General features: G+C 38.4%; 2 protein-coding genes and 1 long non-coding RNA gene across 5 annotated transcripts in view; all 3 read right to left on the reverse strand.

Annotated features, from left to right (window-relative positions):
• Positions 1-768: 768 nt before the first annotated feature.
• On the reverse strand, positions 769-8,671 carry LOC136258306 (uncharacterized). Of its 3 annotated transcripts, XR_010702747.1 has the most exons (7): positions 8,314-8,466; positions 8,130-8,264; positions 8,046-8,075; positions 6,651-6,788; positions 3,355-5,593; positions 1,577-1,715; positions 769-959 (listed from the first exon to the last, which is right to left on the reverse strand). It is a non-coding gene; the product is annotated as an uncharacterized lncRNA (long non-coding RNA). The 3 variants fall into 3 exon arrangements; XR_010702746.1 differs by lacking the exons at positions 8,130-8,264; positions 8,314-8,466 and adding an exon at positions 8,477-8,671; XR_010702745.1 differs by having other exon boundaries at positions 8,130-8,470.
• Positions 8,672-11,220: 2,549 nt separating this feature from the next.
• On the reverse strand, positions 11,221-12,144 carry LOC136265217 (uncharacterized). The gene has a single exon (XM_066060108.1). It carries the CDS (start codon positions 12,142-12,144, stop codon positions 11,221-11,223), a length of 924 nt encoding a protein of 307 aa, XP_065916180.1.
• Positions 12,145-20,148: 8,004 nt separating this feature from the next.
• The window catches only part of LOC136258318 (titin-like), a 105,554-nt gene continuing 98,806 nt past the window's right edge, over positions 20,149-26,896 (reverse strand). Inside the window, exons 56-67 of the mRNA XM_066051645.1 lie at positions 26,540-26,854; positions 25,569-25,741; positions 25,358-25,514; positions 24,312-24,623; positions 24,098-24,246; positions 23,347-23,485; positions 23,124-23,293; positions 22,947-23,070; positions 22,686-22,880; positions 21,231-21,611; positions 20,618-20,786; positions 20,149-20,557 (exon numbers count right to left, since the gene is read on the reverse strand). Coding sequence (XP_065907717.1) covers positions 20,320-20,557; positions 20,618-20,786; positions 21,231-21,611; positions 22,686-22,880; positions 22,947-23,070; positions 23,124-23,293; positions 23,347-23,485; positions 24,098-24,246; positions 24,312-24,623; positions 25,358-25,514; positions 25,569-25,741; positions 26,540-26,854 — 2,522 coding nt within the window. The 3' untranslated portion in view covers positions 20,149-20,319. The remainder of the gene's footprint in view (positions 20,558-20,617; positions 20,787-21,230; positions 21,612-22,685; positions 22,881-22,946; positions 23,071-23,123; positions 23,294-23,346; positions 23,486-24,097; positions 24,247-24,311; positions 24,624-25,357; positions 25,515-25,568; positions 25,742-26,539; positions 26,855-26,896) is intronic.

A 26,896-nucleotide genomic window follows, 5' to 3' on the forward strand; every position in this document is an offset into this window, starting at 1 on the left:
TTTATTCTACTAGGAGTTTTTTAGGCATTTACCCCAGCAACGTATGTTGTAGTTGAAGTTAAGGAGAAAGCAACAACACTGTTGCAGATGAAAGCAAATAAGAAATTAATCCAGGAAGATATTTTGAAGAGATAGACCAGCAAAGTGGTCCCTTTAAGGATATCTGTACATTGCTACAGCAGCCAAACAAAAACCTAGGAATGTTATTAGTGTGCAGACCCTCACAGACAAACACAGTACTTGCATTATAATTAGCTATCACTGCTTAAAGTTTCTTAGTTTACTAGAGTGGTATATCCCCAGTATATGGAACAGTTAATTACTAGTTATTTTAGTAGTTTTTCAGTAAACCCGCATTCACTGATGTTTTACTGAGAGTTTAAAACTTAGTAAAACAATAATATATTATGTTCCATATATTTAAAGTTACTGATATTTTACTATCGGTACAACTACAGTAAAGCAGCTTAACAAATTAGTAAACTAAGAACCTTCAAGCAGTGTATATGCCTCACAATATACTGTATTTTGCTATGCATAGGCACTGCTGATGTTGAATTTTATTCTGATTCCTAAAGAGAAGTATACTTTAAATTTTTTGGTAGGATAGGGAGATGCAGTAAATTATTATACTTCTTTCATTCGTGTTTCCCGTTTATGGTATGTACTGTCCAACTTGACAGCAGCTCATGGTTATAGGCTAGCTTCAATCATATGGCAAAGTTGTTAGCCCAGTTGCATACCTTTACCACGTCCAGTATGTGCATAGACAGGTGACATATATATTACGATGATAATTTCACTGTGACAGTTCATTTAGCCTGCAAACAGAAACAAACAACTCAATACATTTTTAAATGTAGTAGTTTCAATAGCCGTATGTGTCCAACTCAGCAAAATCCTCGTATGTGTCCAACTCAGCAAAATCCTCGGCATATCACAAAGCACCACTGTTGGACCTGTACAAGTGTTGTATATGTACAATTAATTAATTATCGAACCTGACAAACACATAATGGACAAATCACATGCTGGAAGGAATGATGTGGCGGACACGACTTTACAATACAATCATTGTTATATAATTGCTTTACTTTCAGCAGGTAGTACATATGAATAATAGTTAGCATATTATATAGTTACTGTGGGCTTGTCCCACCACCCCTGCATACCATCCCAAAATTCAGCTCCATTTCACAGTTTTAACTATGCCACTAATACAAGCTTGGAGTTCCACATGCCAGACAAGTGGGCAGTTTAAATCTTGCTACACAGTCACAACATTAAAGAATACTTATAAGCATTTGATCTGATTAATGCACAGTAAAGAGGAAATTGTTCATTATCAATATCAGTGGATATATAATTAACATCTTGCAGAGGAGGCTGGTCATGCTACATCAAACATCTTATGGTCTCCAAAATTGTTCAAACCATTCAACTGTGATGCTAAAAATTATTGAATTTAATTATTTAAAAGGACTCTGGGAACCATAGATTATGGTTCCCAGAACCCTACTCAACACTTGTTTGGCTTTCGTAACTAATAAACAAATGCTACAAACATTATGCATACCCACTTAAAAGTGTCAAAGGACTCCATATGGACGATGATATTTTCAGTGCCCCGTTTGGTTCTGCAGGCAATGTCGTAGAGCTATGACACACGGCGAACCATGACCTCCTCTGGTTTAGGGTAGTAAAGATCAATCACCCTATCTCATACACACTTATGTTAATCCAGTTTGGTAAATCAACTAAGTACTTACACACATACACAGACGCACACCCAAACACCAGGAATATCCAACAAAATAGTTATGAGAAATCTTGATAGCTGAGATTTCTGAAAACTTTCATGTTTTCAAAGCTGCAAACAGTGAGCTGCGTACCCACTGATTTTTCCTGTCTAAAGATGGGACATCTTGACAGGACATGCCAACAAAAGATGGGACATCTTGATGGCTGAAAATCATGAGTACAGAGCTAAAGCTTGTACCGTTTTGCAACTGCGAACATCGTAATAACATTGATATTGATAAACAGTTACGTACCCACTGATTTTTCCAGCTTAAAGATGGGACATCTTGACAGGACTTGCCAACAAAAGATGGGACATCTTGATGGCTGAAAATCATGAGTACAGAGCTAAAGCTTGTACGGTTTTGAAACTGCGAACACCGTAATAACACTGATATTGATAAACAGCTACGTACCCACTGATTTTTCCTGACTAAAGATGGGACATCTTGACAGGACTTGCCAACAAAAGATGGGACATCTTGATGGCTGAAAATCATGAGTACAGAGCTATAGCTTGTACCGTTTTGCAACTGCGAACATTGTAATAACATTGATATTGATAAACAGCTACGTACCCACTGATTTTTCCTGCCTAAAGATGGGACATCTTGACAAGACTTGCCAACAAAAATGGGACATCTTGATGGCTGAAAATCATGAGTACACAGCCAAAGCTTGTACGGCTTTGAAACTGAAAACACCGTAATAACACTGATATTGATAAACAGCTACGTGCTCACTGATTTTTCCTACCTAAAGATGGGACATCTTGACAGGACTTGCCCACAAAAGATGGGACATCTTGATGGCTGAAAATCATGAGTACAGAGCTAAAGCTTGTACGGCTTTGAAACTGCGAACACCGTAATAACACTGATATTGATAAACAGCTACGTACCCACTGATTTTTCCTGTCTAAAGATGGGACATCTTGACAGGACTTGCCAACAAAAGATGGGACATCTTGATGGCTGAAAATCATGAGTACAGAGCTAAAGCTTGTACGGCTTTGAAACTGTGAACATCGTAATGCATTGACATTGATAAACAGCTACGTACCCACTGATTTTTCCTGTCTAAAGATGGGACATCTTGACAGGACTTGCCAACAAAAGATGGGACATCTTGATGGCTGAAAATCATGAGTACAGAGCTAATGCTTGTACGGCTTTGAAACTGTGAACATCGTAATGCATTGACATTGATAAACAGCTACGTACCCACTTATTTTTCCTGTCTAAAGATGGGACATCTTGACAGGACTTGCCAACAAAAGATGGGACATCTTGATGGCTGAAAATCATGAGTACAGAGCTAAAGCTTGCAGTTTATAAAACTGTGAACATTGTAATAACATAAAATGAGATATCTTGAAAGCTAAAAACCATGAGTACAAAGTTAATTTGTATATTGACAGCGATTATCAAACATAGAACGTCTTTGAAGTGGTCTATTTTCTTCATTGCTTTACAGATACATATATGGAATTACGATGTGGGTTAGGTTTACACCTCTTGAGTTCACCAAAGACTTAAATACAGGTCGGCTCACCATTTTTTGTTCTAGTGAGGGTACGGAGAGTATACTATCTAACAGGATATCTCGTCGGATGTGTCAGTCACTCTGAGGATAGCTACATGTTAGCCGCTAGCTCAGTACGTCGGTAACGAAGAGACGGTTGTTTCTTCCGTTTATCGTCCAATACTTGAACACAACACAGTAGCAGAATGATAGGTACCACACGAGGTCTAAAGATTGTTCTGGAATTATTTTAACAGATGCGCACCTTTTAGCTGGTGGAGGCGTGCGCACAACAAACCATCTTTGATCATCAAAATCACGTGCGGTTTCTTTTTGACGGAAGTGATTGGATACTGACGCTAAGCAGTCTAACGCAGCCGGATTGTTGAAGAAAACTAGGGTTAAACATGGCGCAACATTGGCGCTACTCAATACCAATGATTGCGACGATACTTTCATGGAATTTGGGGGGTTTTCGGGTGCTTGGCAGCTGAGACGTAATGGCGCTTGACTGAGCAGATCTAGATGTGAAGGATACCATCGTGTCAAACACCTCAGATTGTTTTCGCCAATCGATACGGTGAAATACGTATTGTTTTTAATAACTGTTTTATGTATTATAACAGACATTCCGGGTAGAGAGAACTACAGTCCTAGTCTGCTTTCTTCTGTTAGAACACTAAGCTGTGTGATGGTATGTACTCTTTGGTAAGTATAGTTGTGTTTTGATTGGTAAGCCATGGCTGTTCTGTAGTGTAGTCGCAATTTATTGGACCGTGTCCTTAGTGGATGATTTCAACCCAATATCTGCTATGTTGCTGGGATGCAATCGTACCATGGGCTGTTTGGCTGTCGTAAGGATTTTAGTTACCTACTATTCAAATTCATGGTAAGACTTGTTTTAGTGTAGCTTGATATAATTTAATGTGTTTCTCTGTGTACCAGTTGTCTAGCCAGCTTTCCAACAGTAGTTCAGTGCTATCAAATGATTTTGCCTTTATCTTTTAGGATTTCCTACAAGATATTTTACAGCATTAGCATCTCAATGGAATTTCCTTGCCACTACTTGCAATAAGCTGTCAAGTACTCAATAACTGAAACACCAGAGACTGTTAACAGAATCCTATGGCATTAAGCCAGTCTTTGGAAGCCAGATTGTTGCAAGCTGATCGTAGCAGTATGATGACCCCTCTGGCAAGTGATGGCAGACATCAACCACAAAACAAACTCTTTACCTTACCCAGAAACTTCTAATGGATATTCCACTTTCTGCTAACGTCAAAGTCAACTTGTAAACAGTGGTAGCTGATGGACACGTGACTATGGTACGTGCTGATAGTGTGTAACTATTTTCTTTCCATTATGTATAGGCTTTTTCCAGGTGTTGTCGTGTTTGCAACAAAGAACTATTCACACAAGTAGTGTTCACATCTGGTACTTTGGCATGTGCTAGGTTAGTGTATAGTAATGTGCAGTTTGTGATACACTGTAATGTATGTTTTTCTTCAGGTTGAACTTGCTTTGCTTCGAACAGTTATTCAAGGTACATGTGTAGTGTGTAGCTGCATTATCTTACTTTTGTTATTGACAGAACTGGAACGTTGGAATGCATGGAGCTAAGAATGTTGTGTAAAAGAATGAACAAGACATTTTTATTTTTATTGTGGAATTTTATGCATTTTAAACTATGCTCTCACGTGATAGAAACTGAATTCATTATCGGACACAGCGGCCCGCGCGTAGGATCCTGCGTGACCCTTTAGGCTCATTGGCGGACACCGGATAGGTGCTTACGGAAAACTAGGCGGTTTATTGATGGCACCGTACGGATTTCTTCGCGGGTGAGATGCGTACAAGTGGTCCCAAACGGGGTACTAACAGTAGTCCGCGTACGCCTACGCGGATAACCGCATCTCAACCGTCTGCTCCCACTACGCGGTGTCTAATCCCCTTGGTACGTTGTCCGCAATCAAGGTGCGTTATTCCTGTGTATATTACTTGTTTACACTTCTGAATCACTACGGTACAGCATATGCAGGATTTTGAGTCATTTTCACACTTTGATCAACAATGACATCTTCATAATAGTTAAATTCACTACCAGCTCCTCCTCCAAAGTTAGTTGTCATAATTTCATATGCTGGGTCGTCCTCCATCTTTACTGTACCAGCTGTTGACACTTCATATGCTGGATTGGTGTCCATTTGCACATCATTAGATAATACAGTATCATAAGATGGAGGAATACTACTCATTGCTATTGTACCACCTGGAAGAGGTAGAGTAAACTGTTCAAGTCAAGTACTAGTCACCATTTGTCAAACAAATGGCATAGAATTAGAATAGCATGGTCTTTGATCTCTTTGAGTATTACTGTTTAAAACATTTTGATTTTGTTGGTCATTTCCATAGGAATAGCAACCAGCCCCCTATTAATTTTATACTTTTAGATTGCAAGATATTGAGATACCCTAATAGAGCAGTCAGTTACTCTAATAGAGCAGTAGGTGAGTAAAATTGCCCTCAGAGTAATATTGGTCTCAGAAGGCTAAAATTTCCTAATTCTTTTATGGAGGCATTCCCCCAGGCCCCCTAGTGTGTTTTGCACACTGTTGTGTCTAGCTTTACAACCACCTGGAACAGAACATCTACTCACACAGTATGATTGCCATTCACCAGGGGATTAGCTAACCTTTATCTATTGCATAGCCTATATACTGTAGTCCTGCTGGATACAGGTACCATAGAAGGTTTAGTGAACACATGCAGATACTGTATGTCTTATGCAATAATTTCTAAAAAAATACAGAATGGTAATTGACCTACAAATACATTTTACAGTTTGTTAACAATAAACGCTGTGTATGAAAGACTTGTAATACTATAAAACACACCATGGATCTGAGGTATATAATGGGAGCATATTCTTGTAAATCTTCTGCTAATAGTAACTATGTACTGCTGAATGAACATTTGAATGCTCTGTGTCATGCTCTAAATCATATACTGTACATAGGAGAAATGGTTGGAAGATTGCATTATGTCCCCTGTGACTCAATTTTGATTGATTATGGTGATGAATATTAGAGCTTTACAGTGGCCAGCAACTGAAGGTCTGACAACAAAAAATGCTGCAATCTTATCATGTAAAGATGTGATACACAAAGAAACATGTAAATGCCACAAGCTTGAGAGGCTTTATCAAAATGCAATTTACCACTCTAATTTGTTTTGGTGCATGTTGCTAAACCTGGTTGTGTTTTATGGTGATACAGCTATAACATGTGTTGTATACACAGTTACGTATGCATCATACAGTAGCTAACTTTTCTTATCATCCTTTCTACACCAACAACAGTAGATCACTATAACAATCACCACTACTACCACAATAGCTCCACATATCCCTCCAATTACTACTCCTATAATAACTGCAGTATTGCCACTACTACCACCTGATCCTCCTGTAAAAAAACGTAAAATTTATTCTATATTATGAATTCATAACTCTGTTAGCGGACCGGTTATGTGTTTTAATGCTTGATATTTGACTGTGTCTTATCAGTGCATCAATGTTCTCATTGTATTGAGCAATATACCACATCTTTCTAATGTTTTATGTATTAAAATTACAGTGGATTTTAAATGTGCAGGATCATTCTTAGATTCATTTCATACATACGAATATGTATGATTCATACTTACTTTACTGTACAACATAGGTTTAAAACAAAGTAGTTTTAGCAAAAAATCCATACTGTCAACTAAATTGTAGCACAGATACTGGTTGTATACATCCAGTATATGAATTGTAAACCTTTATGTATTCATACTGACAAATCAGGCTACTAAATATTGTGTAGGCATATATGTGATCTAATTTTAAAAATCCGTTGACATACGCACATTTATCAAAATTCATTTTATTGGTTCTTTGCTGTCTACAGAGTCAGAGGAATAGACTGGCTAAGTTTCAGCTCCATAAGTTAAGCAGTGTGGGAAATACAGCAGTATACAGCCGGACGAGCAAATAAATCAATATGTACAAAAGACATCGAGAATATAATCTAAAGATGCTTACATAAACGATCATAACTTACTGATACAACAGCATATGGAAATGAATCTTTGCATGCTCATTGTATTTGCCATGAATTTGTGAATTCACCAAAGTATAGTTTTTGCCAAAGGTATTCTTCTGTGATCCAGAAGGAAGGCAAATTCAGTGAAGAAAGATGGTCGTAAATTCTTTTGTCACCACAATGTAAACAAATGCCTATAATTCAGAAACCCACCTGTGTATGGAGATGAAATAAAATTTTTTGAACTCCCTATGAACAGGGGCACACAATGATTCCCAGGATTTATCCACTGGAGTGTTAATTCACCAACCAGCAAGGTGATAAAAACTTGCATAATTTTTTTTCTGGAGCTTGCAGTTTTTACCCATTGTTTTTAAATGCATTTTATTACAAAAGTACTTTGTGCATTGATCGATGGTTTTCTAAAATTAGTTCACATAATATTACATCCTCTTTTACTTTAATTGCAAACATTCTACATGTTATTAGCATGTATACTAAAGTTTAAAAAATCTGCTTATGTGTTGATCTGTATATATTTGGTATGAACGTAACATGGTCACAAATATCTAATTTGTACATAAGAAGATATTTGCACATGACTACACTGTAGAAGTTGCATAATACTAATGTACTCACCAGATAATCCTCGAGATGTTGCTGTTGTTACTGTAACAGTAATAGATACATATCGTAACATACATTTACAGTGGAACCTGTCACCTGGATTAAGCGGTCATCTCTGAATAACGGCCATGGACATGAGGTCCCAAATAATTCCCCTTACAAATGTATGCATTGTTGTCTGCATTAAGCGGTCACCTGTCTAACGCGTATAACGGCCAACCAAGAATTCGCCTACGAATCACTGTATACATAACTTTCTCCTTCATATAGCGGTCGCTACCTTTTATGGTGGCTTGTTAAGCCAACTGTCTGGCACCACGACACTGTTTCATTTAATGCACAATTATCACACTTCCTGCCTTTCAATGAATACTATATAATCTATCAGGCTTCATTGCTTAAACATATTCAGTAGCTATAACCGACATTCATAACAAGCTCACCTTGTCCTTTCTGTACTAAAATATTACTGCAATGCGGTTGGCGCGAGCCTCTTAATAATAATCACCCATTTATAACGGCCATAGCCACTAAAATGCTGCTGACCACCTTATACAGGTTTTCTCTATAACAGCCACCTGTATATAAAGGTCAGATATATCTGGTCCCAAGGTGACCATTATAGACAGGTTCCACTGTATAATACTCTATTTTCGAGGATAAAATATTTCGGGGATTTCACAGATAATTTGTAAACCACGAAAATTAATAACCTAGAAATTTTGTTCTGTTAAAATCTCAGTTAAAACTTCTGCATTGCCGATTTTTTTGTTGTGTAGGTGGTGGTGAAATAGTTTTGTGGAAATTTTTCGAGTGAAAAGTCAAGACTCCTTTTCCATCACTTAAGGTAGCTATGACATCCATTTTCAAGTCTATCTCTTGCCTACTTCAAATGTAATGTCAATCGTCTTGTGTGATTATTTTGCTAATTTGTCAAAGGGTGGGGCATCCATTTCATTCTCGAGTATTCTTACAAAATGGTTACATGTCTTTTAATTAGCAAGTTAAAAAATTAGCCAGTTTTAAAATCATTTTCTGATGACTGCATAATTTTTTTGGTTTAAAGCAAAAATTGAGAATCCACGAAATTTTATATCATCAAAAATAATTTGCCCTACGGTATGCATTAGACTAAAAGCTACAGGTTTTAAAATTATGTGTGTGTAGTATATGTGTGTGCATAGCTGTTTATTGTAATTTCATTATCATGGATTGTGATGCTTGGTACAAAAAATTGAGATACTTTGATGGAACAGTCTACATAAACAGCAAGTGTAGGAAAATAGATATGTATTATCAAGAGTTAATAATAGGAGATTCTTGGTATTATGGCATGCATTTTTCATATGCATTAGGCAAAAAAACTATTCTTACATGTACTAATTTAATAGGTTTTAAAAGTGTATGCTCTGTGTGTGTGCGCACGCATGCGTGCGTGTGTGCATGTGCATGTGCAGTGTGTATGTGTGTATGCAAGTTCATAGCCTCAGAACTCAACTGGTTCTGGTTGAGTCAGTTCAAGCAGGTTTGGAGTGAAGTATCATAGTATATGAATAGAGATGCATTGGTGATTAAAGAACTTAGGTGCTTGACATTATGCTAAATCAGTATGCTTAATATGCTCATAATTCCTTAGTCTCTATCTTTTTTAATAAATAACTAATAATACAACCAAGTACTAAGAATAATACGAAGCGCAGTTAAAATTACGTCATAAATAAATAATAATGAATTAATAATTAATGTTTGAGAAAACTACGAGGCCTAGAGACATAAACTAACCGGGGATCGATTCGCCTGTGAACGAAGGCACAAATGTATAATCGTCGTGCCCGTTCATGCTGATGACTTGACCATAAGTGTAATTCTAAATAACGCCCAGTACCACATCCTTGCTTAATTACAGATTGCGCGAAGGAGAAGATTAACGAATGTCCGTAAAGTGACTTAAAGAGAGCGAGAGGCCACTTTACACGAAACAAGAAGATTACAAGTAAGCTTTTATGTTTGTAACGTCTCAAGTCTCCATGCCAGCTGCCAGTCACATAAAGTATGTAATTAATTAACAATACAAGAAAACATTAAAACACATGCCACGCTCTTTACAATATAAAATACAAGTAAACAATCTTGTCTTATGCAGCTGGCATGGCGAACTTCTTCATGTTGGTGTCAGACAATTCTTAATCTTTTTGCCTTCACCTGGCTTAGCTACTAGGTTCTGGCTGGCTTGGCTGTCTTCTTTTACCTGGTTCATCTGGCTTGCATACTCCTACAGTATTGTGTAGCTACTTCCTGAAAGTTGTGTACGCATAATTATAGTGTGTCACCCGTCACTGTGCCATTGCCGCTACACCACTGATGAACCTTATTTAGCTCTAGTTGATGTTGATACTTTACTGTATATTGGCTAACAATTTTTATTTGTTGATGTTGCCTATAACGTATTGCTACATACAATACTGCAATAATGTATAGTTCTCTCCTGTATGTTTTGTATACATAATTACGTATACTGTGTACACATCACTGTGCCATTACCACGCCATTGATGTACTGGCACTAAGCTACTGGTGGCCTTTAGTTACGATGCCACTATTGTGTTGTATCTGTCACTACTGTGACATATTGAGTTGATTTGGTGATCGTGCCTTCACCACCTAATAGCCTCACCAGGGGGCTGTCATGTTGGTGTATGTACTTGGTTGTATGTGACGCAGTCCTAGATAATAATAATAATAATTGTTGGGTTCGCAAGAAACTGTTTGAAGAGTAGATGTATTGTTTCCTGAAGTAAGCTGCTTTCGAACTACATTAATATTCAAATAAAACAAGCATGTCAAATTGCTAAGCCTTGCTGTTCTATTGTAGCATTGACTGTTATATTAGAGTACCATTTCTGTGACATATATTTTCACAAGCAGTGATTTTGACCAGATTTAGGAAAACCCATTTTTGGGAACATGCAAAAGTTGTAGTGTAGGGAACGGATCTGCCACGAGGTACTCAGTTATCTCTCACGTGATAGTGTGCAATAATCAAGATACAATCATACATATATACTGTGTCCTAGTGTTACAATTGTGAGTGTATTAGTGCATGTGCAGTGCTATAGAATAGTTCATAGTTTATGTTCTTACATCCCCCTACCAAGCATGGTTTAGTCCACAGGATAACCATACTGATATCATGACCATTGGGGATCCTCTATCAGGCATTGTGGTGGTCTACAGGTATGCTCTGATCTACGAAGTTCTTGAGGTGGGGTCTGTGGGTACTGTATTGGCGTCTGAGGATCTTGTGACAGTGGTGGTAGAGCTTGGAGGTCTTGGTTGTCATTCGGATATCTTGTTATCTCTTCTGGACGGGGTGGAGTATCTGGATGCGGGTTATTTCTACCTGGTGTGCACAGTGAGGCTGGTGTACGATGTCGTAAAAATCTTCTATTACGTACCAGGACTCGTCCACTCTGACTCTTCACTGAGTATCTGCGGTGGGGACTAACATTGACCACTGTGCCATATATGTCCCAGAGCTTTGTCCAAGGGTTCTGTAGAGCCACAGTGGATCCCAGTTGAATATCTTGGAGTTCTTGGGCATGGCTGTTGTAATATAACACTGTCTGTGCTAAGGTATGTTCTGCTAACTGTTCAGTTTCAAGGGTGCTGCATTGCCACTCCGGTGAAAATGAGCGTCGGTGTGCTGGTAGTGTATCCTGTATAGGTCTACCATACAGTTTCTGTGCAGGAGACTGTCCATTTTTGCGTGATGGTGTGTTTCGGTATTGCAGCAGTGCCCGACACATAACATTTAGTTTCACTGATCTGTTACCCCAGGACGATGCAATGATCTTTTTCATGGACTTTACAGTGGCCTCAACCTTACCATTACTCTGAGGGTAATGTGGTGACGATGTCTTGTGCTCAAATCCCCACTGACTGGCAAAATCATTAAAACACTTAGAAGTGAATTGTGGCCCACCATCTGACCACACTATGTCTGGAACTGCAGTGCGGCAGAATGACTGGGTCAATGATTGGACCAAGTGCTGTGTGGAGGTGTTGTTTCGCATGGGGATAATGTCTGGACAGTCTGTGAGGCAGTCAACCATGATGAGGAATTGCTGTCCACCATAGCTGCTGAAGTCTACAGCAATCTCAAGCAATCTCTTGAAATGGTTGGGATGGTTTTGGTTTAGACATGATGGGCTCTTTGCAGTTGGATGGGAGGCGATCCTGACATTTCTTACATGACAAGATTACATTGTCAATATCGTTGTCGATTCATGGCCAATACAGTGATAATCTGGCTCTTTCTTTTGTTCGCACGGCTCCCTAGTGTGACTCATGGAGGTTGGCTAGCACCTTTTGTCGCATAGATGTTGGTATCAACAAGCGACACCCGTATACAATGAACCCATCATCTATGGTTAGATGCTCTCTAATGTTCCAATAGCGTCTACAAGCCTCTGGCAGCTGATTGCGATGGTCAGGTAAGCCCCGGGTTATTGTGTGGTGCAACTGTTGGTACTCTGAGTCCTTGGTGGCTTCTTCACATAGGTTATGCAGCCAATTGCTGTCGTGCTTATCACATTGAAGGATTCTGATCTCTGTAATTGAGGGCTCTGGGTGGTGTTGGCAGTCATATTCACAAAGGGAGTCATCCCATTGAGGATCCAAAACTGGGTTGCGTGACAGGGCATCAGGTGCGTTATTGCCTTTTCCCTTGATCCACTGAGCGGTAAAGTTGTATGCCATTAGGCGAGACTTGAGTAGTTGAAGCCTGGGATTTTCGATTTCATCTAATCTCCGATTGTTAAGGATAGGCATCAATGGATTGTGGTCAGTTACCACAGAGAAGTGCTGAAGGCCTGCTAGAAATATCTTACACTTTGTGGCTGCCAAGCAACTGCGAGTAACTCTAGCTCAATTATGGCGTACCGAGACTCAGCGTCTGAAAGAAATCGGGATCCTGCTTGGACAAAGGACCACGTGTCTCCATGTCGTTGCTGAAGGACATACCCTAGCCCTTGCCAACTGGCGTCAGTGCTGAGCCTAGTGGGTTTGGTAAGGTCAAAGAAAGCCAAGGTGGACTGAGTGGTGAGGGACTTCTTAGCATCTATGAAGGCTGTATCGTGACAAGGTGACCATATGAATTCATTCTTGGTGCTTATCAGAGATCTGAATGGTGTCAAGAGGGTTGCGACTTCGCTCGTGCTGGAGGACAACTGGTTCACTAGTCCGATGAAGGAGCGAAGTTCTGTTCGGTTGGTTGGTTGGGACAGGGTACTTTGAGATGGCTTCTGTGATGGATGGGTCTATCTGGTAGCCTTGATCGGAGAGCAAGAACCCAGCAAAGGTTGTCTTGGTTTGGAAGAATCTACATTTCTCAGCATTGAGTGCGATGTGTTGATCTGCACAGCGCTGAAGAAACTGTTTCACATGTGCAATGTGATCTGTGATGTTGCCATCATAAATGATAAAGTCATCCACCACGCGTCTAAAGCCTGACAATCCCTTGAAAGCTTCAGTCATCTGGCGGTTATAGTGCTCTGATATTGAGGAGATTCCGTAGGGGGCACGAAGGTATTTGAATTTCCCAAATGGTGTGATGAATGTTGTCAGCGGCTGGCTGTGTTGGTCTAGAGGGCATTGGTGGTATCCCTTTAGGGCATCAATGACAGTAAAATATTTTGCATCACTAGCTGCGATATCAGCTACAGCTTGAGCTGGTGTTAGAGACTGATACCTCTCTCGGACCACAAAACGATTAAGGTGGGAGAGATCTACACACATACGAATCTTATCAGAATTCTTCTTGGGAGTAACCACTATGGGAGCACATCACTCTGTGGCCTCCATAACTGGTGTAATAATGCTTTGTGTTTGTAGTAAGTCTAACTCTGCCTGAAGTTAATAATAAATACCTTAGGATTAAGGAAGAAAATCCATCCCTCCTGGAGGAAGACTGAGTGTGGCCCCGACTAGACATTGGGTGACCTGCAGTTCGATTCCTGGGGCTGGAGGGATTTTTTTCCTTACTTTGGCCCCTTTTCTGTTACACCTTTCCAGCTACTGTATAAGTCATTAAGTCTAAGTCCTTGAAACTAGGTTAGGTAATCCTAAGGCTGCAGCACATGTTGTTGTAGACCTTCAGTGCTGGTCACTGTAAAGTGTTAATAATAATAATAATAATGAAGTTTGTCACGATAGGCGAATGGAACTGACCAAGGAGTGTTGACACAGAAAGGCTTGGTATCTGCAGTCAGAGATATATGGAATTCTTCTCCTTCCATTGTCCTAATCCTGCCATCAAATACTGTGGGGTATTCTTGCTTCAAGTCATCCATATTTGGCAGGGGGTTGGTGGCTGTTGTGGATCTCACACTGGGTTCCACAGGGGCAGCTTTGGGGGGTGGTAGGGGATAATGTGGTGGCAGGATTTTCAAGGCCTTGGCAGCCCTCCAAGAAACTATGACCCCACTCATGTGTGGGAAGATGTATACATCTTCTTCATGTTCATTACCAGCTAGCTGAAAGCGAACACTCAACTTCCCAATAGCATGCATACTCTGTCCATTAGCTGTGCGTGGTGTGAATTCTGATGGTAAAAGGTTGTCCCTGTATTCATTGAGTCATGGCAGGACATGCTCACTAGCAGCAGATATGTCTGCCCCTGAATCCGGAAGTACTTGGGTGCGATAGGACCCATGGTATGTATGCAGGTGCACTGTCACGGTTGGTGCCGGGTCCATTGTGGCCACTTGCTTTAGGCTGATGGTGGATAGCCCTGGTGATATCTCATTAGACTCCTGGTCTGGGTCTTCTGCAGTTGCGATGGCTCTAGCAGCTGGTGGTTTCTTGTGCTATTGACGACCATGGCAAACCCTAGCAAAATGGTCAACTTTGAGGCAATAGCGGCATGTCTGCTTGAAAGCTGGGCACTGTGCTCTACCCCCTTGATGTGCTTGTAACCCACATCCTGGGCAAGGTTTCGGAATAATCTGGCTAGTGTGTGGTGGAACCTGTTGTACTTTTAGTTTTGCAGATTGCCTGATGGCTAAGACAGAGTGGTCAGTCATGTCTTTACGTTGGGTTTTCGCTGCTTCTTGTGCACGGCACATTGTAATGGTTGTGTCAAGGGTTAGGATTTGTTGCCTCAGCAGCTGTTCAATAGTGTCACCATCCACAAGCCCTTCGATGATCTGGTCACGGATACTCTTTTGGGAGCATGCAGTGGAACAGAAGTTGCAAGTTTTAGCAAGCTCTCTCAGTGACACTAGATAGTCATCAAAGCTCTCACCCAGTTGCTGCACTCTGCGCCGGAGCCGATGACGCTCCATAGACTCATTAATATGCCCATCAACATGGTGTTTGATTGCTGCAATAACTGCTTCGGCATTATTCCTGTCTTCCTCACTAAGACCGAGGTTATTAAGTACAGTGAGTGTTTCACGTGAAAAACATAGAGTTAATGCTTGTACCTGGGTAGCAGCTGACTCACCACTGAGACCTAACAGGGTCGAGTAGGATGTCCACTGGGCTTTCCACGCCTCAAAGTCAGTGCCACGGTCTACTTGGAGGTCCAGCTTGGGTAGGTCATTTAGCCGGAACACATAGGGCATCTTCGCTGCCGCTAGAGGGGAGTAACGGAAAGAGAATGAACACTAAGGCTGCTATGACGTCACCTTCACGGGTGCCTCTGGCCGGCACCAGGGATTAACTCCAGAGGTTAAAAGACAGGTGGTGACTGTTCCCCTTGTTGTACTGGTTCAATTAGCCACACTAGAACGTAACTGCTCGCAGCGTCATGTAGGGAACAGGTCTGCGACAAGGTTCTCAGTTATCTCTCACGTGATAGTGTGCAATAATCAAAATACAATCATACATATATACTGTGTCCTAGTGTTACAATTGTGAGTGTATTAGCAGCGGCGGAGGAAGTAGTTGATATGAGGGGGGGCTGGGCTGACCCAGACTTATTTCTATAGTTTGGTAAGGTAAGACCAAAAAAAAAAAAAAAAAAAAAGGTCACAACCAACCGACAAGAGCTTTCCACCTCACCAGCTACCATTTCTAGCTGATAAACTACATAAAAATCCTTTCATAGCTTGCTACACACTGACTACTTTATTAGAGTGACTGCTCTATTAGAGTATCTCGATCTTTATCACGGTTTTCAGCCCCACTCCAAGAAAGATAATTTCGGTATGATATCATTCTGAGGAGGGGCTAAGCCCCCCCCTCAGCAGACCGAGGGGGGGCTTTAGCCCCCTAGCCCCCCCCTTTCCGCCGCCTATGCATCCCTTATTTCACTACTTTTATTGCTGTATTCTAGTTCATTTCTAGATTAATTTTTGATTGCACCATATAGTTTGTTTACTTTTTTGGTTATAACACCACATGCGTAACTGTTCTATTAGAATTAATCGCTGTGGTATAGCATGACTGCTTTATTAGAATATTATGATCTTAACTATTTCTCTTGAATGAGATACACAGTAGATCAAGGGATCAAGGGGTGTTGTCACCTTGTCCTATAAACTACAGCCTCATGCCTTTACAAGAGTAGCTAGATGATTAAGGGGGTAGGCACCATGCAATGATTGTTTTAAGGGCTAAGTCACTCTGCTCTGATCATTTGAGGACATAGTCACTAATTATTATGATCCATGCAATTGTTGTAGAAGTGTGGTCACCTTGATACGGTGAGATTGGCATAATCTGATCTAGAGTATGGTTGTCCTGCTCTGCTATCAGTGGCAATCCAATTGTTTCATAAGTGCTCAGGTGCTAAGGTCTACTACTACTGTACTACAACTACTGTATCTATTCCCTCTTACAATACGTAGCACCTATTGGCACTTTGTGACATCTAATTACACTCCTATAAGGAAAGTGCCGATATATAAAAATAGCTCCTCCATAAGGTTCCTAGCATGAAGAAGATGTAATGGAAGTTCAAAGGAAACATAAGGTGCAGAGAGCAGACAATCATCAGAATCAGAAAAGGCATGTCCCACATGTGGGTTTGTTATGATATGGTGGTTATATGTACATTGCACCACTTATCTAGTGATTGTGTTTTGGCAGGTAGGCAGACAAAAAATTGAGTTTTGATGATCTCTTAAAGTTTATTATTCGGCCTTGTGTAAGAATAACAGAAAATTTGACATTAGTAACACTAAGACCCTTTCGGAAAGAATTTTTTCATCGTGGATCCTAGATTTGGATGTGGTGCTTATAGGGGCACCTGTCATTTATTTGGGGGATTTCTACTATGTACGTACAATGTGGTCAAATATAGAAATATGATTAACAACAGTCAGGAAATACTGATACACTGTAATGGAGCAATTTTTTTTGAAAGCATGGTTTAGAACATAATTTCTAAAAAAAAAGCATGATTTTGTAAATTGTTACAGGTAATATAATGTGAGCAGAAAATTTTTTTTGTACTTCGCATATTTCTCATCCCATCAATTTACATGGGCTGTTTCCACTTAGAGGTATTTACAGATATAAAAATTTAACTATTAATATCATCTGTGAATTGTGACATCACCACACTCACCCAAATCTGATATGGCATTGTTGGTTTCATCACTAGCTACTCTAGCAACTTTGCTGTTACCAGTATCATTATACACTGAATGGATCACTTCATACTGTATAATAATTCCATTGGGTTGGGCAGGAGGTGTCCAAATAACATTAACAATTGGACTAGATAGCGTTACAACTCCAATAATCTCTACATTTCCTGGAACTGTACATTCAATGATATAATGTGGTGACTTCAAATGTGGCAGTAGCCTTCTTACCTGTTTCATTTGATCTGCCAGACACTTCATTACTTGGATCACTAGTTCCTCCTCCATTAGTAGCAGTGACAGTAACAGTGACCAGTTGATAAGGACTTAGTTCTGTGATGTCATAGAACTGCATCTATTATAGAGGAGCATGTGAAGTATTCACCAAACCAAATAAAGTTAATTTTGGTCATTAAGATGAGATTACAGTTTCCCTGCATGCTCACACCATCACTACCAAACAGTAAAGTGATTTAGACTCCAATTTAACACAAAATAACATTAATTTTAAGTTCAAAGTTTCACTTATACAATTCCTAAATGACATAGCCTACAAACATTAATAGATGTACTGAGGAAAAACTACATAAAATTATTGGCAGTAAATAAACATACTGCAGGAATAAAGACATGCATCAGTTATTAGACTGTGAACGATGCTGGATTTTGAGCCATGTTGTCTGCTGTTGATCCTTGATATACTCCAATGAACCATAAAATACTTGCTCTAAAACACAATATTGCTACAAAAGAGTTGCTGTTACATCCAGATGTACAACTGGGCATGTAAGAGAGGTTCTACGACTCAGAAAAAATTGTTACACATTTTACACAGTTAATATTACATGATAGACAATCGGACTGTTAATAAACCTTTAGGCACAAACCAGCTCTGTGTTACTGTTTACTTACCAATTGCCCATTGAAATTTACTGTAGTACTTTTCTTTGGAAGATTTCAATCTTATAGATAACAGTTTAAGTGGTCGGTATTCCATTGAGCACTGTTGGCCTACTCCATTCAACACGAACTGAGGTTGAATTGATGGCAGTAACTGAATTGAGTATTGGAGGAGTGGAGGCTATAAGATGATATACACAAAACTTACATGCTACATCTTAGTAACATTCTATACCATACCTTGCTGAGATGTTGTCACATTCATAGGATCAACTTTTGGTCCATCAGACACAGTCACAGCATGTACAGTACAAATATATGTTGTAAACGGGGTTAGTCCTGTGACTACTGTTTCTGTAATACACGTGACCAAGATGGCGTACACTTCAACCTCCTCACAGCAATATGCTAACTCGCCGTGTTGGACACTACTGAATGAAACTCTCTGTGAAAGATTGGCATGGGTTGGCTTCATTTCTCCTTGGGCAATGATGTTGGGAGGAACTGTAAAGAATGGACTATCGACCCAGACTGATTGAACTAGATTTTGTAGTTATATACCTTATAGGGCTTTTTCTTATTGCATGTATGTATGCATGTAGTTACACTTTTTCTTTCCTTGCCATACCCACAACTGACTACTGTGTAGATCAGATCTGTGGTTGCATGTTAGTCCGAGGATTCACATAGTAGTCTCTTTTTTTTGTTGTTGTTATTGTTGTACACATTCATCATAATCATGATGGTCTTCTCTCTCACTAGTAGTGTTGACCTGTAACATTGCAGTACAGTACACTATATTGTCAATAATTATTTTAGTGGGCTATATTTAATTCATAGGATTTCCCATGTTTTGCTAATAAATTTCCAGTTATGGGCACATAATAAGTGGCTGAAAGCAAATCTTTGCTCTTCAAATGCATGTGACAGAAAAGATCGATATACAGTCAGCTGCCTGATTGTTCTATTAGAGTTATTAACTGTTTAATTAGAGAGAGTATATTGATTTTTCTGTGATATGTATTTTGACCATCAAGGATTTGTAGTATGATTCAAATATTCTTCCTATTATGCTAGCATTATGCTCAATGCTTTCAGGCACCTATTATGCTCATAATTATGCCAGCATAATCGGTGGGTCCCTATGACAGACTACTCCCTGCTGTAATATGCCTACTAACTCTGGATCACATCCCCTTTTCAAGCTAGTGTTATTTGTATGTTGGAGTGGAAGTGAAACTTCTCCATTTACATTGTATCATATAAAAACTTCTCTGTACAAAGAAAACACACACAAAATAAAAGCATATTGCATTTCTTAAAAGCATAAAAACAAGCATAATAGGCAGAAAATTGGGGAAATGCCAAAAAGCATAATAGGAAAGTTTTGGAGCATAATATATAGACTCAAGCCTAAAGCAAAGCTGGCAAACTATATAGGCAAACCATATGTCTGTCTGGTACTGCCGTGCTGCCCATACTAGTACTAGTATCAGATAACCAATGTATGTACTACTACTTCTAACCATAATGCTGTTATTGGCAGAAAAATAGCCTATTGTGCTCGATTTTATACTATTTTATGCCATTTCCCTTCACATTATGTCGTCACATTCAAGTCTATAAAATTAAAACGGAAATAAAGTTTGGTATAATTCTTTAATGTACAAACAATTGCATACTACAAATTCTGCTTCACACAATCTATAAAGTAGAGTCACTATTCACTACAAATGCTATGTAAAAGAAAGTTGAACACACCAAATAATCTACTACTATGTGTATGTGGATAGTTCAAAGATCACTCTGATCAGCAGCACTATCTAGGGTTGCAGGGTTTTCATGAATAGTGGAGTAAATGTTCTCCTTCACTTCCACCATATCCAGATCCATTTTCATTTCATATGTAGGATTATCAACTGCTGGTAGCTTTTCCATGGTTTTGTCAGCAGCAAATGGGTTTTCACGAATGGTGGCATTTTGTCCAAATTGAACCAATTCTACTCCGACATTACCTGCAGCATTCCTGTATCTGAATTTTAAAAGTGCCAGAATAAATAAATTATATAGTAAACAGTTTAGTACAGCTTACATCAAAGATTTTTTGCCTGACTTCTTTTTCTTCCTTATGATATAGACTAAAATCACTGTTATTATAATAGTGCTTGCAACAACCACAAGGACAAAAAGCACAATAAACACTGTACTGTTGTTACTGCTACTGCTGCCAGTTAGATCCCCCTGCACAATTGCTAAGCTCACTAAAGGGGTATCAAAATAAATAATTGTAATGATTATTCTTTTAGTAATTACATAAAATGTGAATAGTTGACCTAAACTTATAGTATACAGCATACTACAACTCATCTATCAATTTTAGTTCAATGCAATCTCACAAGTATATATGAATTTATCACATGTTTGTGTGTATGGTATGAATGTATTGTGTTTCTTTATTTGTTTTATAGTTTGAGACATATCTATTTCACCCAGTCCTTTCCTGCTTTCGTGGACTTACAGAACTATATCGATACCAAACGCAAGCTGGGTTCACTTACAATGTTTTAAAGTACAGAAAGTCAATAGGCAAAGAGAATTCAGCAGTTAACTATGTAAGAAGCCAAATATTGCCTAGTTGTACAGGACACTGCATCTAATATAAACAGTGTGCATGTATATGGGGGACTGTATTATTTGTGACTAACTTTTTCCTGTAATTGTCTTTCCTGCAGCAGTTTGTACTGACACGGTGACATCATACTCCACCTTAGGATCAAGACCTCCTACAACTATGTTGGATTCATTAGTGGTCACCCTTATTACTCCATTATTAGACTGTCTTGTAACACGATCATCACTGGAAGATGGTTCAAGTGTTACTGTGTATGTAGGAAATCCTCTGGCTTCAAAAAGATTTAAAGGTTCCCAAGAGACACTAACTGATGTACCACTTCTTTCAAGCTTGACATTCTCTGGTGCTTTAAGTGGAATTAACTCTTCACTGAAGAAAGTATACCAGTAATTATCCACTCCTTTTCCAGCTGTGGTGGTAGCCACAACCATTACTTTATATGGTATGCCTGGGTCTATAAATTAAAAAAAAAAGATTCTGATATTATAAATGTAGTAGTAATAGTGTAAGCTACAGTTATTATGTTGTAATATTTGAAGAGCATAGACTGTTAGTAGTAAAGTGTTAGTGATATCAGTAAAAATGCCATTGCTCCTAATTATACAACTTGGAGAGAGTTATGTTATAAATTAATGAAATACACTGTAATGAATGAGATTGTTAAGTTATTAATGTATAAAACTACAAGGCCTACAAACATTTACTAACAGGCAATACGATTACTGGTGAACAAAGACTCAGTTGTATAATAATTGTGCTGGTGGTTGAATACAGTTTCATACTAGCGTCTATCATGAAGCTGTGGGCAACCAAGCCCAGCTTTCACCTGGCTTTTAAAATTTATTTTCTACCTCAGCTCATTGTATTCTGTATCATTCATGAGTGTTGGAATTAACAAAATGCGTTACATACTACTATTACTTTTAACAGCATAAAGCATATAATTTTCTTGAGCCAGTAACATCTATTAAAGCAAGTGACTGCTCTATTAGAGTATCACAATCTTATTTCTGTTAAGTGTAAATAATCAGTAAAACAAATTGTCTTGATATGAATTGCAGTAATATAGTGTAATGCATTCATGAGTGGCTTTCTGTTGGGTGCACACATAACATGCTTTTTTTATATTGAAAATTGTCCTATTGTGCTGGCATAATGCTTGATGCTTTTGCTAGCCTATTATGCACAACATTACTGGTGCAAGCCTACACAGGTATCTACATATAATACCATACATGGTAATCTAAAATAGTAATTGTTAGAAGTTGGATAAATACTAGAGGGCATTCATACAAACTATTGAAATGTTTTAAAGCAGTCAGACAGGATTCTATTCTAGGAGTATTAATTATTGGAGAACATTCTTCACAAGCTCGCATAGTATAGTGTGGGCAATAAGAACCACAACACATTTGTTAACAATTGATAACAATAAAAAGATTGCTACATACACAACTGTAGCTGAGTACAAATGAAGCTACCATCGAACCAGATATAAATTATCTCAGGTTTAACACTGTACACTTACCTAAATCACTAACAATGAGGCTATTTATATCACCAGCTACTTCATAAGTTTTCACATTAATTGTGTCATTGTAGACTGAATACATCACTTCATATTTTGTAATAATGCCATTAGGTTGAGTAGGAGGAATCCAAATAACATTAACAGTACTACTGGATATACTGGCAACTCCAATGATCTTGACCACACTGGGAACTATATAATCAATTATAATGCATATATTATACCAATTAATTATCACAGTAATGGTATTCATCATACCTGTTTCACCTGTTCTACCGGATATTTCATTACTATGATTACTTGTTCCTCCTCCATTGGTAGCAGTGACAGTAACAGTGATCAGTTGATAAGGATGCAATCCAGTGATGATGTAAGATTGGGTCTAATATGCATAGATACATGTGTAGGAGTAGAAATTAAATAATTCATTCTTACCAGTTGTCCATTAAAAGGAACAGTTTTATTCATAAGTGAACTATTATCTACGTTGTATAAAATAGTGTAGTTAACCAAAGCTCCATTGGCTTCAGTAGGCATATTCCATTGTATGTTAACTGAGGTGAAATCAACAGCAGATACTGCAATAAGTACTGGAGGATTGGGAGCTGTTGAACGATCAAGAATATGTGAATTACTCCATGTTTATATTTTATTATACCTTCTTCAGCTGTAGTCACTATGACAGGATCACTATTAGGTCCATCAGATACAGTAACAGCATGTAATGTACAAGTGTAACTGGTGTATGGGGTTAATCCAACAATTACTGCTTCTGTTGAATCACCAGTAGTGTTTTCCTGCAAACATAGATGGTGTCTAGTAAATAATGCTGTAACAATTTTTTATAGAATTTTGCATGGGCAAAAAGTGTATTTTATTATCATAAAATTGTGAAGTGTACTCTAAAGACTACCAACTGTACTATATGAAACTTCAAGGCTTAATAAAGTACATGACAGCACCCAGCAAAATCAACATAATACCCAGATTTCCCTAAAGGCTTGTTGTACAGCATCTGGCCACTAGGACTAGCGATAACTTCAGGCTAACATGTGCAAACATACAGCATTAATAAGTGTCATGTGCATGTGAAATAAACTAAATCATTGACTTGTTATAAAACACTGGACACTTGGCCTTAATGCTAATAAAGCACTTCACTTTGCCTTAATATGTTGCTATTTGTTGCATTGCAACACTTATTTGGTGTAGCTAACTACTGTACAAATTGCAATACTGTATGTACACTATTTCTGTGACATATGTATTCAATCCAAGTTAAGCTATAGAGTGTCATCCTATTTGTATTATGTTAATGCACTGCCATGAGTGCTATATGGAAAATCAAGCTAAAACTCACTGAGATGCTAATAAAGTAATTTTTCAGACAACACTATTCAGACCCTTACCATAAGATTATTCTCATCATCATCATCACATGTGACCACATACCACCTGATCACTCCATTAGCTTGATCAACTACACTATCCCACTGGAACATGATACTGGTTGATGTTATGTTTGTACTTCTAAAGTTTCCAGGAGCTACACCAGGAGCTGGAGAGTGGAAAATAGTACATAAACAGTGTATTAAGTTTTAGCTTTAGTAATGTTAATGTTACCTGTTTCATTAGCAGTAAAATTCATTACAGAGGTCTTAGTGTTCCCTACTGAATTATTAGCCCACACAATATAGTAATAAGTAGTAAATGGTGTTAGTCCAGTGATGTTAACAGAGAACACTTGGTTAGTAACAAGTCCATCAGTACTTCCCATCACCACTTCACTACTATCTTGTAATGACATATCACTACCATACTGTACTGAGTAGGTCTCATTGTCAAATGAAATAAACTGTACAACCCATGAGATGTTGACTGAGTGTGGTGTGGTGATCACCGTAGTTATGACAGGCTTGACCGGTGGAAGTTTTGCTAAAGAAGAATGCAAAAGTGACTGTATTTAAAAAACTACATATTATACAATTCACTACAAAAGCAGGATGAGTGCAATGAATGAACATTTTGGAATACAATTTGCTCTCCTGCTGAAAAGATTTATCATTATTAATTTTTGTGACTGGACCTGCGAAAACAGGTCACGTGGGCACAATCTACACTCCGTCACTCTACAGGACATATATCTGTACTGGAATAGAATATCTGCATTCTTTAACTTGCACCATAAAGCCAATTAATGCTTACCAGGAGGTAAAAATTGCACTGTAATAGTATAAAAAGTTATGAGTGATGGAAGTGTGAAAAAGTAGGCAAAAATCATGTGCCCAGATGCCCTATTTTTGCAGGCCTGGTCACATTTGATAGTGGCACAATGTTACAAGTTGCTATAGTACTGTGTCTTTTTTTGCACACGTTCCTTAAGGTACACATGTAGCTAAAAGATCTAGAATCAGTATCAGTGAACATAAAGACATAGAAGATGACAGCCTGAAGTCAAATGTCATTTATTGTGTTTTTTTTTTTGTTTTTTTTTTTCATCTAGTTAAAAAAAATTATTAGGTTATACACACACATGATTGAGTAATTGTATAAATCATTTCTGTGCATATTGTTTTCTCAAAAGTGACTAGCTATGCCTGTAGCTACTGAAACATTGACACAGTGTAGATATCATGATATGATATAAACATGTACTACTACTGATCTACCTGTGAATGCAACTCTAGAATCATTGGTAGTCTGGATAAACCTGTCTACTCCAGCTATGATGAGAGTCACTTGACATGTATACATTCCATTGTGTATTGTAGCATTAGTATCAGTAGCATTGATGTGCAGTGTGGATGATGTGTTGTCATTGGTAATCTGTGTAGATAAAAATGTCCATATCCAGTCATACACAGTATTTAGATTACATACCACATTTTTAATATTAAGCTGGTCCATAGCAACTCCATCTTTAGACCAAGTGAATTGGTAAGAAGCTGAAATAATGTTCTCTGTTACAAATGCTATACAGTGCAGTTCAATTGCATCATTTCCAGAATTTCCCATTACAAGTGGTGGAAAGAGTTGCACAGTGAGAGTGGGAGCTGTTGACAAAGGCATATACCATAAATGGATAAAATGAATTTACAAATTTTGCATGCAGTCAGAGGCATAGCCAGACTTTTGGTGATGCCAGGGCCTAAACTATATATTTATAGCAAGTCAATATAGGAAAGACCCTTAGTGTGCTAACATGCAAACCTAGAGGGGTCTGGGGCATGTGCGGCGATTATGCCGACATAATTTCGGGAATAATAGGTATGTGTGGGAATCAGGAATTATGCTGGCATTTTGAGGTGATTATAAAGCTGTAACAGTATATAGGAAAATCTGCAGATCGCACAATTCCATTAAAAAGATCGAGATACTCTAATAGAGCAGTCAGAAACTCTAATAGAGCAGTCACTGAATATTATTTACTCTAATAAAGCAGTCACATTGAAATTAAATATTCTAATACTGCAGCCAGCTAAAGAATTCAAGTCTATTTGAAGCTTAAACATCAATGAAAAAGTATAATTATTAATATGCTGTATTAGGGTGACTGCTAATTAGGGTGACTGCTGTATTAGGGTGACTGCTCTATTACGCTGTCTCAATCTTGAATTTTATGGCTTTCTGCTAACTGCAAACCACTTAGGAAAGTTTTTTAAACATTGTAATTCTGAGACTAGTTTTAATAGTATATTAGACTAGCTACTATTGCTCATTTGCCTGATTGCTATATTTGGGTGACTGTTATATTAGAGTATCTTGATTTTGATGTTTGTCCAGGTTCTGGCTACACCTCTGCATGCAGTGTTCATAGTACATTATGTAAAAGCTTGGAAAACAGCACATACCTTTAACCACTATCATCACATCATTTGAGTGTTGGGCCTCTTCAAAACCATCCACTAGTACAGAACAATTGTATTGTCCAGCATCATTGTAGAGTAATGGTGAGAATGTCACTGTTCTAGTGTAGTGTGATCCATTAGTAGTCTGATCAGATACAATGACTCTTGGGGACCGAGATAAACTACCACCACTCCAACTGATTGTTACAAGAGATGGTAATACTCCATTAGTTAATGTAGCTGTACAAGTTAGAGTATGAGTTAGTCCACTAACAGATCCTTCTGTAGACTCTGATATGTCCAGTGATGCTTGAGGGACTGTGGAGAAGTTATATTGCACAATAACATGACATCTTAACA

This window comes from Dysidea avara, chromosome 1 (assembly GCF_963678975.1).
Source record: "Dysidea avara chromosome 1, odDysAvar1.4, whole genome shotgun sequence".
Lineage (NCBI taxonomy): Eukaryota > Metazoa > Porifera > Demospongiae > Dictyoceratida > Dysideidae > Dysidea > Dysidea avara.